Here is a 16,294-nt window from a genome sequence, read left to right as displayed (position 1 = left end):
TTCACAGTCCATCCACTAAACGGTGTCTAGCTCCTTAGAAACTTAACAACCCCTAAAACTGTGAACACCTCAAACGGAATAACTTCTGCCAACAAGCAGATCTGTCTTTTCCTCCCCGAGGCAGCAGACTAAAACTAAACTGTGGAGCGGCCTGAGCTCCGTCACAGGGTGGGAATGTTTCCCTGCACGATGTGTGAGCCCGGCACAACGGCTGGGATTTCCATTCTGACTAGACCTGCCAGAAACCTCCTCCTCCCGCTGCTGGCCCCTGGCTGTACCACTGGCAGAACCCCACTTCCTGAAACCACGGCAACGCTGCTAGGAAGAGGTTGAAGCCTTCCCATAATTCTCTGCGGTTATCTGGTGTACAAGTCTCTGTGTGTGTGTGTGTGTGTGTGTGTGTGTGTGTGTGTGTGTGTGTGTGTGTGTGTGTGTGTGTGTGTGTGTGTGTGTGTGTGTGTGTGTGTGTGTGTGTGTGTGTGTGTGTGTGTGTGTGTGTGTGTGTGTGTGTGTGTGTGTGTGTGTGTGTGTGTGTGTGTGTGTGTGTGTGTGTGTGTGTGTGTGTGTGTGAAGTCAGTTTCCCTGCTGCTTGTTACAGTGAGTCAGTGCCACTGCAGCTACCAGTTTTATAAATAGAGCCAGAAAAGAGGCTTCAAAGCTGCACCGTGTCATTAGAGCTCTGAGGAGGAACGGAGATCTTGGAATAAGAAAAAAGAAGAAGAAAACGAAGAAGTGGAAGAAGACGAACAAGAAGAACAAGAAGAAGAAACACAGGAGGGATTGAAATCACTTCCTGTCTGATGAGACCCTTGCTGAGGCATTTTCATTCACACCAACAAACATTCACTCACATATACAGATATTACATTATAATACTCTCATAGTTTTATATCAGGAATGTATGTAAAGATTACTTTCATTAATGATATGTTGTTATTTTTCTTTGTATACTTGTCAGCCAAATCTTAGGATGTAAGGGAAAAACTCGCCAGTGGTAGAGTTTCAGCCTAGGAAATGTGAGTAAAGGACAATAATTTCTATACTCATCAGTTATCTTAATTTTTAGGATTACCGTTGGGATTAAATATACTGCATACGTTCTTTATCTACTACCGATCAAATGTTTTTTTCGTCCAGAATTTTTTTTATCATGGTTATGAATATCTAAAATATTATAATCCAAAAGGTGCCCATATTTGTGTCAAACAAGTAGACGAGAAGCCCCCCCAAAAAGGCTAAAAACAATGAAAAAATGCTCATCACAAGTTCTCAAGTCCCCTGGGGTCAGCCATTTCATTCGGCTAACCAGGCCTATATTTTTTATTTCAGTTAGCCTATCTATGATACTTTATCAGTGGCGAACCGTGGCTATCACAACTGGACCTTCTGTAGAAAAAGTCCAAAACTAAAACAATATTGTTTATAATAATAAATAAGTATAGCAAATAAATAAATAAAGCAACAAATCCTTATTTGAAAAGTTGTAACCAGTGAACTTTGAATATTTTTGCTTAAATGCGTTAATAAATTATTTCAACCAATTAACCGCCCCATATGTTCTAAATCACAGAGACTAACAAACTAAGTGAGTTGTACACAATTCACAAAAATGCACATAAGCAAGCAAGCGTGCAAAAAGCATCACACACACACACACACACACACACACACACACACACACACACACACACACACACACACACACACACACACACAGTGAGATGCTGAATGCTTTCCTTCTTATTTGTTACTCACAACTAAGATTGACATCTCTACGGGTGTGTTCCCACTGCTCAGCCTTGGTAGAGAGTGTGTTTGTAAACTTTGTATATGTGAGAGAGAGAGGAAAGAGAAGAGCAGTGACATAAAACAGAGAGTGTGAGACTGTGACAGAGATGTTGAGGTAGCAGCAGCAGATTAAGAAGGAGAGAAAAGGGGAGACAGGAACTGTTACAGTGGCAGATTAACGGTCGTAACTGCCAGTGCACGTTTTTGTGTTTTAGCAGCCCTCCAACAGTCGCTGACAGGAGTTGAACTGATGTCATGCTCAACAGGCAAGCTCCATAACATAAAGCTACCTAAGCAGAAAACACATCTGCTCTACACATGATTTACAGCATCCGTCCAGAGCTGCACATGCAGATTTAAGCTAGCTGTTTCCATTCTTTAAACTAAACTAGGCTAATCACCTTCTGGTTTTAGCTTTACACTTAGCGCACAGACATGAGAGTTGTACTAATCAGCTAACTTCTGACGAGAAATACGTGTATTTCCTAAAATATAGCTTCTGGCCCTCTTTGACCAACTTTAAAATAATAAATAATACATTTGAAATCTGTGGCAATTCATTTAATTTGGCTACATTCACATGAGAAGAGCCTTTAACTCTCATGCCTCCTAAATATAGAGCTAGAATCATAGAGTAGCATAGCTTGGAAACGGGGAAACTGCAAACTAACATAGGCCTACCTACTTTTGAAACCAATATTTATTTTAACTGTGTCCGGATTGAACACATAAGACAACGTTTTTAATTTGGTTTAGAGTTAGGGACAACGCTAGGCTAGCTTTTCCCCACCGTTTCCAGTCTTAGCTAAACTAAGCTAAACTAATCGCCTCCTAGCTTTTGCTCCATATTTATGCTGTGTTGACGTCATATTAAACGATCATTACAAGCTTTTGAAAAATGTGCGACAGTGATGATATCGCCCACTTTCTTTTTTAAAAGAACAAAATCAAATGTCAACAATCCAGTTTTAATTTACTTGAATGGACAATTCCAAACAGCAAAAGTATAGACTATCTACACAGTGTGCTTGCAAGGCTAGCTGCACAAGTTACCATCTTGGAAACATGGGTTAACACTTCCAATGTGGAACATCAGGAGTTCATCCTCATCGTGTGGTATGAGCTGCAGTATTAGCAAACACTGTTGAAAGTGCCATTGATTTTCTTGTCAAACCTTTCGGCAAGAGAGAAAATACGCGTTTTTCCCAAATTGCCAACTATTCCTTTAAATTGATTATACATCCTAACTTAATGTCTTTCTTTTCCTGACTTTGAAATCTGATTATCCTCTTATCTAATGTTGTTACTATCCTGTGTGAGTAAATGTTTGTTATCTTACACTACTAAATAACATTGAAAACACACTTGTTGCATCAGTTATTAAATGTGCAGATAGTAAGTAGTGTACGAGGAGGAATGACGCAGCCCCCAGACATGATGACTAACACACTGACTGGATAAATGAACGGCTACACTCAGCTACCTCACGCGCACGCGCGCGCGCACACACACACACACACAAACTGGACTGGCTTGCCAACAATCGTGTAGCTTATTACTCAGCATTACTGTAAGAGGTCATCAATGTGAGAGTGGAAGAAAGGGGACTACGGAAGCAGATCATTTGATTTGAGTCTTTGTACATTACGTGAGAAAGTTTCAAGGTGTGGGTAATTGATATGGAAATGATAATTTTATGGGAGAGGTTTTCCTTCAATAGGTGATGAAGAATAAGATAAGAGAGACATAAAAGGAGAAAGTAGAGAAGAATGGAGTCACCTGTTCTGCCCTCTTTAACACTAATCAATATTTACAGCCTTAGGACGTCATTGTTAGAATCATAAAGACCTAAAGACATTTTAATGGCTGAGGAGATAGGAAATCTCGCTTTACGTGCATCTCCGACTCTTGTTTTTTCTTTCTTCATTCATGATAAGATGCAGTGTGCATACCAAAGAGCTGCAGAGAGAACAGACAGAGACTGCTGGCTAGACATAAAGATAGAGAGACAGATAAAAAAGCTGCCGAAGTGTCTATTGAATTGCTCTAGTGGTGCCCACACAATGTGATGATGGGTGACATGATAATTAAAAAGGGAAAAGAAAAACAAATATATATTTATGATGAAGCAAAACTATGTGAGTTTGCTATGTTCATGTCATACATTGTCCAAAGACATCTCCAGAACAACATCTAGAACTATTGTATCATTGTTGGTCAAACTGATAAAAACTGACATCAATAAAGGGGTCATAAGCCAAAAAGTCAGCAGCCACTTGATACGTCGATAGAGAGAAAATCAGTTTTGATAATCAGTTTAAGTATTCCGCCAATAATTAGCTGGCATCAGAGAGAGACTTCTCTCTTTAAATCATTGAATTTATTTAGATTTTGAGCTGTTGGTTTGACAAAAGAAGGAATTATAAGAGGTCAGCTTGGGCTTTATTCAACCTTTTATGGTTAAAAAACCTATAAGCTGCTTCAGATTTCTATTTGATGAACAGTTTTAAATATATATTTTTTATTTTTCATTGTAAATGTAATATAATTGGGGTTTAAAGTGTTGGTCCTACACAACAAACTATTAACATACATCACATTTAATTCGGTGAAGTTGTGATGGCCATTTCTTTCTTTTCTCCTCACATTTTGGATACAAAAATAAGAATAATAATACATTTTTTCTTGGTGCTCAAAGCTTAACACAAAAAGGAAGTGATCCAAACAGAGATGATGATCAATTAAGTTTAGTCGCAGCTATACATGAAAAGAAATACGACAAATCATACATAAATCTCGTCTTGTAAGAAAAAGTGAGCAAAAATCGTGAAGACTTCTGCTAAAAATAAATCACAACCATGCCCCATACTATCACGTGTATCCCCTGCATCAGAGATACATTGGTGCTTTCCACCACTGTAACATACACCGGTGTGTATACAGCCAGTGCAGAGGAAGACATGGGTGGAAGAGACCAACTGAATTATACAATGTATCCTGAATAAAAAGGAAATGAATGAATTATGGATAGGTATTATTATGTCGTTAAGGTCTGACTGAGGAGCATATTAGCCTGCTTGTTGAAGGTCCAACATGGGGGGGGGGGCATGCACGTTCGACCATCTGCTTCAAAGCGACAGGAGGGGAGCCCGGAATCCTTTTTCTCTCTGACTGCACCTTGCATAATATTACTGAGGTTTTCCAGACAGACAGCCTGCAGTGGTGGAGTCCACTGGGATTCACAGAGCAGGTGGAGAGGGAGGTGGAGGTGTGATGATGGATAGGGGATTGCACGGATCAATACGGGCATCATTAATATGCACATAAAAAGCTGCAGCTGGTGTTTCATGTCCTCTTTCTACACGCATGCCTTTCTCTCTGTCTGTCTGTCTGTCCTTCCCTTTGGATGTTCGGAGGGAATGTGTGTGCATGAATGGACATCAGACATGGAGACCCAGCGCTGTGTGCACACTGGGCTGCATGCAGGAGGAGCAGACTGGAAGCTCTTTGTCCAGCACACACTGGCCCTGCTTTGGATGGATCATAACACCAACTAATTACATTTATCCATGTGTGGCTGGCTGGTGCTGCCTCCATAATGCTGGCGAGTGTCTCTTTAGTGGGAACAAGCTCGGCAGCGTTCTCAAGACCCAGAAAGCTTCTCTGAGAGTCCGGTGCTTTTACCCAGCCCAGCCCTCCAGCACGGATCACGAGCAATAGAAATTGGACGGTTTTCAGGCAACTACTGTTATAGTACAACCACGTACAGTATACCTCGTGTAATGGATGTTAATCAACGTGATTAACAAGTTATTAATAATCTGTGAGGAGGTCATCAACACCGATAAAGCCAAAAACATTAACATTTATTTTATTCGGCACTGTTTGTCCCAAAAGTGTGTGAGTGACCACTACGCTCTGGTTGGATAGTTTTGATTGCTAATAATAAAACAAATTGTATTCATACAACTTAACATCAACCACATTCCTTGAAAACACATGATAATGATGAGGTGAAAGCACCGGCAGTGCTGCGCGGAGCTCCGGAGCCGCTTACCTTCACCGGGCAGCGGCGGTCCTGGAGTCCGACTACAGAGCGAGGGAGGCCGGGGATGCTGCTGCCGCCGCTGCTCCCTCTCCTCCTGGAGGGATGGTTGGATGGATACAAATATGTTTTTTTTCTCCTCTCCACCGATCTGATACCACGCTTCTTCCTCGCAGAACCGAGAAGATTCACAGCCAGGAGGGGGTGAGGCTGACGGGAGAAAAAGCAAGGCAACGTAATCCTGAATGGTAATGGCTGTCCGATTCCTCCTATTCCTCTCCCCTTCTCCTCCCAACAACCCCCACCATCTCTCTCTCTCTCTCTCTCTCTCTCTCTCTCTCTCTCTCTCTCTCTCTCTCTCTCTCTCTCTCTCTCTCTCTCTCTCTCTCTTTTTTCAATAGGCTATTGTTTTCACGGCTCTGACACTTAACCCATGTCTATTCAGAGTGTTAAGTGTCGCGTAAATTGACATTTCGGTTCTACTCATGCGTCATGCGTGGCTCAGCTGCATGACGCCGACACACATACACGTTCTCTCGATTTTGGGCAGGATTGGGTAAATAAATAAGGGCGTTCACATTGCCATGTTTGCAGCGCGCCTACTCATTCACGTAGCCTATATTTCAGGATTAGGCATGAAGAATCCGCGCTGGAGTTGAACCTGTGCTTTTTACATCACATGAGATCGTATTAAAGTGGGTTTTTATAATCCCTCCCTCCACTGACTCACTCTCACCACCCCCTCCTCTCTCGAACAGCTGGAGGAAAAAGGGAGTAGCTCAAAAAAAGCAAATTGATTACAGCTGGAGAGATGGAGGGTTGATCTGTCTCCAGTTGTCAGGGTGTCAGGGTCATGTTAGGACCACACCACCACAGGTTCTAACACTATTAATAGGTTTGTAATTTAGTGTGAAATGTAAGCTAACAATGTCATCTTAAACCACTCAAACCTTGTTCATAGTTGATAAAACATGGGGCCTGTAAACAGAGCTGGTGGAGACCAAACATGGAGATAACGTGATAAGATTGATCAGGTGGCAAAACACTCCAAAATGCTCACAAGAGAAGAACATAAATGAAAGGGATGGTTTGTGTTATTCAAAGTGTGGTTGAGCTATTCATGGTCAAGATGACGGTCGGATGTCCCCAAAACACTCAAAATGAAACAATGACTATAATTGTTGTCAACAGATTACACATTATTGTATTAGGTAAGTTGAAATAAATCATATTAAGTTTAAATACAAAATATTAGGTCCAACTTAATATTATTGCTTTCAACTAACATACAAGTATATGTAATCTGTAGACACCACTTTACCTTGCAGTCAGATAGCTCTTTTCCGTTGACCTGAAGACGTTATTTATGGTTATGGTTATAGTTATTTAGACTCTCTCCAAAGCCACAAGTCCATAGACCAAAATAGTTATTTTACCCCACAGACAACTTGTATATCAGCACCAACCCTTTGAAACATCAAAGTCCAACACTATCACAAACAAACTAACCGTTACAACAACTTTCCTGGTTTCTTCAATCTGAAATTAAAGTTGTTGTTAACGGAGTCTGGTGGCTTTGAAAGAGCATAAGTATCTGTTTAAGTTCCTGATAGACTCTAGCTATTTAACAGCAATGTAAAGGGGCAAAAGTATTTTAAAATATAGCGTATCCTTAAACTGATGACTTTTTTCAGGCGGCTTGAATGCGTTTTCCTTCTTCCCTCATACACTGCGGTACGTGTTCTTAGCGTGTGCTGGTACTCCTGTCTGATCCTCAAAACCTGGGGGAATGACAACTGCAGATACACTGACTTTGTGTAAGTACCTCGTACATTTTAAGAAATCCAAACTATTCCTTTATGTATTTTCCTTTCTCTCAGATTGATAAGTAACTGGGATTTGTCAGTGTTGGTTCTTCGACATCCTCCCTCCATACAGCTGATCAGAGGTCTGTGCTGCAGCCACTTTAATCACACAGCAGCTGATGCACTGACCGACCACATGAACCGCAACGATAAACTCGGTGTAACGATCACTTCGACTATCACTGCTCATTCTTTGGATTGATGATGACCTTTCAGTATAAACAGGGCTGTAGTATCAAACCGAAGCTCCTGACATGAATTGATGCTGCCAACAAATGTAAACAATTGAAACCATGTGATATTGTGAGTAGCCTAATGGATCCAAGTCTGTATTTTTACTATAAATAATAGTTTGGATTTTTTTTTTCAGACAAAGCTTGACTGTCATTCTCAGTAAAACATGTATTCATACACACAGGTATACTGGCAATACAAAGTAAATCAGATTATAAATTGTAACATTAGACATTTTTTGGGGAAAACTCCAAACTCCAAAAAAGTTCTGAAAGGAAATGCAGTTTCAGCACTTTGTCTTTTCACCGAAGTACGTCATGTACAATAATTATTACTCAAATTAAACAATTTATAAAAATGTCTAGGATTTAGGATTTTAGAAATATAGAGATTTTCAGATTTCCAAAGCAGATGGCTTTTGACCAAACAAAGACAGTTAACCCTAACCACACACAAAACCTTACAGAAAAAAGTCCCAAATTGTACAGTTAATGTATTTAATAATTGTATGATATTTAATTATCATACAATTTAATATGAGAACCGCAATGTCAACTACATGTAGTATGTTTTCCTTAATGAATGTAGACACAGTCATTTTCAAAAGCACCTCAAGAATTCTATTCCTGCAAATCTCCCCCTAAAAAAAGAGCAGAAATGTCTGCATGTAAAACCAAAAAAGGTAGAAACTTGTTTGGTTCTTCAGAGAGACTTCATGAATGTCCTAACTTTCTTATGTGTGCTTTTGGCTCCACCTTGTGGTGCTTCACAGAGCCTGATCATCGCATCAGCTGGACTCAAACGCTGTTAAATTGAATCAGGGATGACAAACAGCACTCCCTCATATCAATCTCTCATCATAGAGCCGTCCCTCAGGAGCGCTTACTACCTACCATTTAACGATTTACTAAATGAGGTTAAGAAAATGGACTGCAGTGAAACCATTTATCCAGCTGTGGTGAGGCTATTCAGTTAGGCTAGTTACTACATTTAGGCTATTTGTTTTCTGCCATCATCACTCCCAGAATGCCTGGTTTCCATTATTCCCTGCATTTTTGTATAAGGCAAGCATGGAGCACAAGTGAATGCTTTAATTATCACGTCAAGAATGAACCGCTTTTGGACTAAACACATTACACACTTTAGATTAAAAAGAAAATCATCAAAAGTACTATATTGAAGTTTTGTAAGTTATTACATACTTGAGATAGTGTGTTTCAAACATAACTGACTTCAAGTATTACAAGTATAATTGCCCATGTGAGTGTTATACAAGTATATGTTTTGTTATGACCAATAATTACTGATGCAATAATGTTTAAGGATCCTGGCTTCATATTAGTATGTACTGTCTCTACTGTGACATGTCTACATGCTTTAATGTTCAAAAAGCTCTTTATATACAAAAATACTGGACTACTGCATATTACGTTTTTGTATTTTTATTATAAGTTATTGAAAGTACTGATGTTTTCATTCTTTGCTTCTTCACACACTGCATGAAGTGAAAAAAGAAGACGTGACGTGAATGGTTAGATATTTAATAATAACATTTATTTGCTAAATTGTACAGGGAACAGGAAATATGGCTAGCTGATGAGAACAGGAAGAGCTGTGCAGAGCTGCTGCCTCATGGAGACGGGTTAGCCTGTCCTGAGTGGCAGGGCGGCGGGGTGTACGTCCCCTCCTTAATCATCTTATCACGCTGCTGACGGATGGCGTACAGCCTCTTGCTCTGCGGGAGGAAGAGGAGAGGGCGTTACATGATGAGGCAGAAAGACAGGATGCAGGGACAGAAACTTACATTTAAAAAAGGGACATTTTACCCCAAACATCAAAAAAAGCCATTTTGCTCCAACATACACTGTTTGGTTGGGTGTGAATTGTCGAATGTTGGAATATGAAATATATAACATATTTAAACTCAACAGCAATGTCTCTTTCCAGAAATCATGACTTTGGTTACTTGAAGAGGACCTATTATGCTCATTCTTCAAGTTCATATTTGTATTTTGTTTCTACGCTTTAATGTTCCAAAAGATCTTTATTTTTCTCATACTGCAGCACCTCTTTTCACCCTCTGTCTGAAACCAGAGCCCAGTCTGCCCTGATTGGTTAGCTGGCCACCTCTGTTGTGATTGGTCAACTGCTTGGAATGTATTCTTTGCGGAGCATTTACATACACAAAAACCTATTTAACACACTACATTAAAGGGAAACCAAAAAGCATAATAGGGTCCTTTAATAAAATCCACGTCTTGTCGTGAGCAGTTTCAGTTTTTTTCTTTATACCAAACAACATCCACAAACCCCATCACCACGCAGAACAGCATCTCCCCGTGGGCAAGAGGGCTTTTGATGGTAGGAAATGGCAACATGAATAACTCAGGTGAGCTAGCAGTATCTAAATACATGCACACTTGTTTGTAAATGTTCATTGATGCGGTTGCCAGATGTAGTTTGATGGTGTGAAAATAGTTCCTACATGAAACTGCTCACAACAAGAGACCGTGGTCATGATTTCTTGAATAAGACAATGCGGTTTAGTTCTTCAAAAGTACTTCGTAGCACTCGGAGCAATACAGTCCAAGTGCAGCAATCTAGAATAACAGAAAAACAGGTAAACGGAAATACATACAATGTCCGTTAAGTCCCTCTGTATCCCTCAACCTCGTTGTTTCTCTTTGAGGAGGATAAAGCCAAAGAAATGAGTGATTCTAACTTTGTGTTTTACTCCAGTCGCCATGTGAAGATGAGAAAACCATAACAGCTCCCTGCCTCAGTTCTGTGCAGTACACATGCAGATTTCCATCCAAATCAAATGTGAATCCTCCTCATCATGAAATGTCTTTTCTTAGCTGACCTTCATCTTAAATCAGCCCTTCCTCCTCATCGTCATGTTCTGAAAGAATGTGACGTGGTGTTTGGGTGGAGGCGATGGGATGGTGCTGCTGCAGCACATTACAGTGAGCGGGGGGCTTCTGTCTGTCTCTCCTCTGCTGACACACACTGACCTCAGCTCTGACACCATCTGGAGGCTGAGATGTCGGTGCTATTTGCTTTCTGGACACTTTGGTTACTCATTTCTATACCATTACTCTCATTTCTTACCTTACTAAATGCTTTTATTTAAATATACCTGCTAGAAAATGCTCCCTTCCGTTCATCCTTTCAACCACACTAATGTTTAAAGGTCCCATGTCATGGCCCTTTCTGCTGATCATAATTCCATTGTTCAGGTCTACTAGAATAGATTTACATTGTTCAATGTTCCAAACTCACATTGGTTTCTCACAGCATCTGTGTAGTGTATTCACTCTGTCCTAAACGGCTTGTTGGAGCGCCTTTGCGTACCTCAAAACAAAACACATATTTCGTCTACACGTGTTCCTTGTCAACAGTCAATGGAGTAAACTATGAGACATGTAAAAAAAAAAAAAAAAAACATTAAGCAGCTACGTTGCCGTTTCGCTCCCTGCAAAAACTCTTCGGACTTCCTGTGACTGACTGAACTGGGTGCTGGCCGCGCCGCGCAGGACATAACCGACGGACCTGTGAAGCTTACAGGAGGCAGAGGCTCAGATCACCGCCGTGTGCACAGACAGGGTTAACGTCGGTATGAACAACAGGTCAAGCTGCTGCAGTTTCATTTACAACAAAGTGGAGCAGAACACACAGTTGCAAACTTACTCAGGGTGTTAATGGAAGAGTTTGAAATCAGACAGAGGTGGAAGAAGTACTCAGATCTTGTGTAGGAATACTCTGTTACAGTAAAAGTACTGCATTCAAAATGTTCCTCAAGTGTAAGTAGAAAAGTATACGCATCAAAATATAGTGAAAGTAAAGACAGTAAAAGTAGTCGTTGCGCAGATTGGTCCATTTCAGAATAATATATATGATGTGTTTTCTAATGATTGATCATGAAAGTGTTCTCAAAGCTGGTGAAGGTGCAGCTAGTCTGAATGACTTTGTAGACTGCAGGGTAGCTGGTGGATTTACTCCAGGTGGAACTAAAGTCTGATTTAACACTTGATTAGATTTCACATCATTCATCCACATCTGTAAAGTAACTAAAGGGATTAAATACATGTAGTGGAGTCAAAGTACACCATGTACCTCTGAACTGTAGTGGATTAGAAGTACAAAGAAGCATCAAAGTCAAGTAAAGTACAAATATCTCAAAATTGTACTGAAGTAGAGTACTTGAAGAAGTGTACTTAGTAACTTCCCACATCTGAAATCAGATCACATGACTTCAAGTCATGTGATCATTTCTTAGTATTTGATCCTTCAACTTGGCCTCAGGAAATGCAAGGACTTCACAGTTTTGGAGACAGCAAATCGGAGGCTTAAAAAGAGACAGGGAGGGGCATCTTCATCATCTAGCATGCAAGACGTGTAAATAGAGGACAGTGAAGGAGACACTGAGGAGGAGCACTCTTCGTGTGGGGTGAGTACCAAACGCTGTCTCCTGGTACTCATCTGAGTAACTCACTCAAAAGGTTATGTTATATAACCTTTTGGTTATATGACCTTTTCCAAAGAGATGTCTGACCGTGATCACCACACAGAGCCACGCTGTTTCCACTTGTTACACTTCTGATGTGAAAAAAGACACAATAACATAACGAAAAACATGTGTCCGGTTCTGAACCTTTTCACACACTCAGAGAATGACATACACGAAAAAAAAACTTTGGAGAATAGTTTTTTTGTCTTTACATAAGGGACGTGAGTCAGATTGAAATAGAAAGGTCAGAGCTAAAGAATATACAATCCTCCATCTTTCTCCAAACATCTTTGCCTTTCATACCGTCGTGTGCATAAACTACAGGTTATGGACTACTTTTTCAAATGGGAAACGATTGGTTATCTCATTGGCTAAGAGGTAGACCAATAAAAGGTATTGGTTAAAGAAGACCCTTTTCCAGCAGTCACCGCTCTGAAATGATACTAAAATAACTCACACAGGAGTCAGAGAGCATTGAGACACTTACCGTGTTCTTCTTGTGCAAGCACTCGTTGAAATCCTCTAACTCCAGCTGGCACTCCTTCTTGGAGCGGGTCTGCCCAATGTTGTGGGAGCACTCGATCCAATCCTTCTCAAAAGCGTGGCAGCGCGCCGCCTTCTGCCTGGGCTGAAGGCTGCTCTGATTCAGCAGCCATTTATCAGCGTCGATGCCGAGCCGAGTCTGCAGGTCCACAAACGGCATGATGCTAATGAGGGAGAAGACGGAGAGGAGAGAATAATGAGCAACAAAAACAAGCAGGAAGTAGCAGGAAGAAGACGGAGAAATCACAAAGAGAAGAAGAAGGCAGAATAAAAACATCAGCCTTGAAAAACTGCCACTAAAGCTGTATAAGTGCCGTTATAACAAAACAAATTAAAGTTTTGACAGCAAACATTATTATTGCACATGAAAAGTGAGCACCTTACAGTAGTAGTGATTATATTATAACGAAGTTTAAAGAAAAGTTACAGCATAAATACAGTCTTTGTATATTTTTAAATGTTCAACGCTTGGTTTCAAAACCAAAGGCTATTTGCCAACTGGGCTGATTGTATGGAAGTCTCTTTGGGTACAAGCATCTAATAAGTGACATTACAAATACGTAAGTAACGTTGAGTTTCTGCTCAAAATAAAACGTGCCTAAAAAAGGTTCCTTTTCAAACAGTGCAGTATGATTAATACAAAAAGAGCAATCCCTAACTTGATAACCTCATAGTTGAGCTGCTGTGCCACCAATATGATAACAGTGTTGTCTTACTGCCGCATCACTGCTTTACAGACTTTCATGGAAGTGACATACACATTCAAGGAGTACATATGCTAAATTACTATTAACATTCAACTCCCACTATTTTATCCTTTAAATAATGGCTAACCTGTCGATTAACGTTATATAGCTAGCACCTAGCCAATTCATGTTCGAATAGCTAGCTGGCTTACCCTCTGCTGAAAAATACACCCTAAGCTTATTATATATTAAAATGGAGTAATGATACAATCATTTAAACTCTTTCTATAAAGCTGTCTCCTGTCAGGTGTTAGCATGTTATGCTAACCAGTCTCCTTCAACGACTGCTCGTTCATGTCAACAGGCCGCTCTATCTTAACACTGATGTTTTTAAAATGCAAATGCACATGACATCGTGTCTATACAAGTAAGGAGCTGATATGAAACCTACATTAAAGAACAATGTATCTGTATTTACCGTGTTTGATAGGAATCACTTCAACCAGAGAGGTTCGCTTTAACCTTCCGCCGAGTCCACGCGTTTCGCTTTACGGCAGACCAAAACACGGCCGTAAAATGAGAGGTAGTGACGTGAAGAGACGCTCTTTCACCTCAGTCGCTTACCGGAAAGGAGGAGAGGAGAGCCAGTGGCATCATGAAAAGGGAAACTACTGTAGATAATATCAACTATCTCGCTTGATTTCAAGTTTTTTCTTTCAATATTTTGTAAATAACACAAAAAAAGGTCTTTAAGGATAGGCTATGTATTCTAAAATTGCACATGTAGGGAGATTCAAACTAAAATCCCTAAAAAGTTATATTGTCTTGAAATATAAATAATATAATATATTAAAATAAAATATAAAATAATATATAATAATAACACAAATAGATATTTTGTAAAACATAATCCTAATATATAGACTGCATGCAAATCTTAACCAAGGCAATACTTCGTGGGACTGCTAATTGGTTTAAATACAGCATCCACCTTTAACTGGCACTCAACACCTAAAGCAGACATTCAAACATCTATAATGAACAATATGTCAAATATTTAAAACAAAATGACGTGTGCATAAAGAAATCAAATATTTTAGAACAACTTACTATATTTTCCTTTGGGATGTGATATGTTTTAGAAGATTTTCTTTTTCAGCTGTTTTCAAATATACATATTTTGTACACTCTCTTCATTTGAAATATTTTGTGTTAATCCATCCACAATTTACCTTTGGGTATTTGACGATGTTATGCCTTTGATTATACAAACATTGTTTGGTTACCCTTTTTTTTACCAGGCCTGTGTGTCAGTTGTAAACAAACGGGAATACATGTATAGCTTATTTAAACATATAATAATGAAATGATATTGTTCCTCAACATAATGGAAGTATCATTTGACATTAACTGTGTTGAAAGGCAACCTTAAGCAACTCAAAACGACATGCCTAAGTTTCTCTAGACTCATTTCCGCACTGATAACTAGGACATTACCATATTCTCATGACTTCTCCAGTTACTTAAAGGCTCATACATATCATAAATGACTATGCAGTCATTAAACAAAACAAAAACAAACAGATAGTTTGGTGCAACATCAGATTGTGTTTATTTATTTCCCCCCAGAACGTCCACAAGTTGTCTTTCACAGTCCTGCATGTACAACCCCACGCAGAGCAGGGCTTTAAAGGTGACAGGAAATACAGAAACAATATAATAACACTTAAATATTGCTATCTAGATACTCTAAAACCTTTTTTAAAAGTAAGAACAGGACCACCTGTGTACTTCCATTAACGCTCATTCAAACTCTTTCAGGGAGTCCGGGTTTCCGTCTGTGGTACATTGGTGTGTTTTTCTCACGGGCGGGAAGTAACAAGTGAGAAGTGCAGACCAAACAAAGCGCTGCCGAGTTACAGAAGCAGCTGAATCCATAAAGCTACTCTGACATGAGAAAGGTTTCCCAAGATCCTTTGCAGATTCAAGAAACCTCAGAAAACCTTTTAAAAACTGAAGCGCAGAGGCATTACAAAGCTAAAAACAATTCAAGCTAGTGAGTATGATCCATAGTAGAAGTGTTTGGCTCCAACAATAACACTTTAAAAGATGAAAAATATAAAAATAGGATAGTTATAGTCCTGTGATCACTGATAGAAAAAACATGTTTCTAATATACTGAAAGATAAACTTGAGCAATGATTTATGCGTGTGGTTATTTGATGTTTTGGAGCCAAACTCTTCTTTAGTTACATCCAACATAAAAGGCCTTCTGGTAGGTGATTGGTTTATTTTGGTTGTACCACAGACTTTTGTGTGCAACTGACTCGTTGTCAAATGTGATGCAAATAAAGACGATCAATATGATGAATTCAGATAAAGTGCACAAGTGCTCATTCAAAAACTAAATACATTCACCAAGAGTACACGCACGCGCACGCGCACACGCACACACACCATGTATACATCACTTCAGGGGACATTACATTGACTTACATGCATTTCCTGGAGACTTATCCTAACCTTAACCATAACCAACACATGCCTAACCCTAACCCTTAACCCTAAACCTAAACCTAACCAAGTCTTCACCCTAAAATTAATGATTCCCCTCATGGGGACC

The 16,294-nt window shown here is 39.7% G+C and overlaps 2 protein-coding genes across 2 annotated transcripts in view; both read right to left on the bottom strand.

Annotated features, from left to right (window-relative positions):
* The window catches only part of LOC117455659 (microtubule-actin cross-linking factor 1, isoforms 1/2/3/4/5-like), a 256,966-nt gene extending 250,898 nt beyond the window's left edge, over window positions 1–6,068 (bottom strand). Inside the window, exon 1 of the mRNA XM_071204800.1 lies at window positions 5,846–6,068. The gene's annotated coding sequence lies outside the window, so the exon portion shown is untranslated. The remainder of the gene's footprint in view (window positions 1–5,845) is intronic.
* Window positions 6,069–9,464: 3,396 nt separating this feature from the next.
* Window positions 9,465–14,260, bottom strand: ndufs5 (NADH:ubiquinone oxidoreductase subunit S5). The gene is made up of 3 exons (XM_034094659.2): window positions 14,150–14,260; window positions 12,930–13,149; window positions 9,465–9,667 (listed from the first exon to the last, which is right to left on the bottom strand). The coding sequence occupies exons 2-3, from the start codon at window positions 13,143–13,145 to the stop codon at window positions 9,563–9,565; spliced, it is 321 nt and encodes a 106-aa protein (XP_033950550.1). The 5' UTR covers window positions 13,146–13,149; window positions 14,150–14,260; the 3' UTR covers window positions 9,465–9,562.
* Window positions 14,261–16,294: the final 2,034 nt, after the last annotated feature.

This window comes from Pseudochaenichthys georgianus, chromosome 11 (assembly GCF_902827115.2).
Source record: "Pseudochaenichthys georgianus chromosome 11, fPseGeo1.2, whole genome shotgun sequence".
NCBI lineage: Eukaryota > Metazoa > Chordata > Actinopteri > Perciformes > Channichthyidae > Pseudochaenichthys > Pseudochaenichthys georgianus.
The sequence above is the reverse complement of the archived record's forward strand: the minus strand, read 5'-3'. Positions and strand labels throughout refer to the sequence as shown.

Excerpts from the sequence above, each read along its gene's own strand:
- ndufs5 (XM_034094659.2), bottom strand. The coding sequence starts at position 13,145 with ATGCCGTTTGTGGACCTGCAGACTCGGCTCGGCATCGACGCTGATAAA. Across the intron at positions 9,668-12,929 it reads GCTTGCACAAGAAGAACACG|AGCAAGAGGCTGTACGCCAT; the intron begins GTAAGTGTCTCA and ends TTCCTCCCGCAG.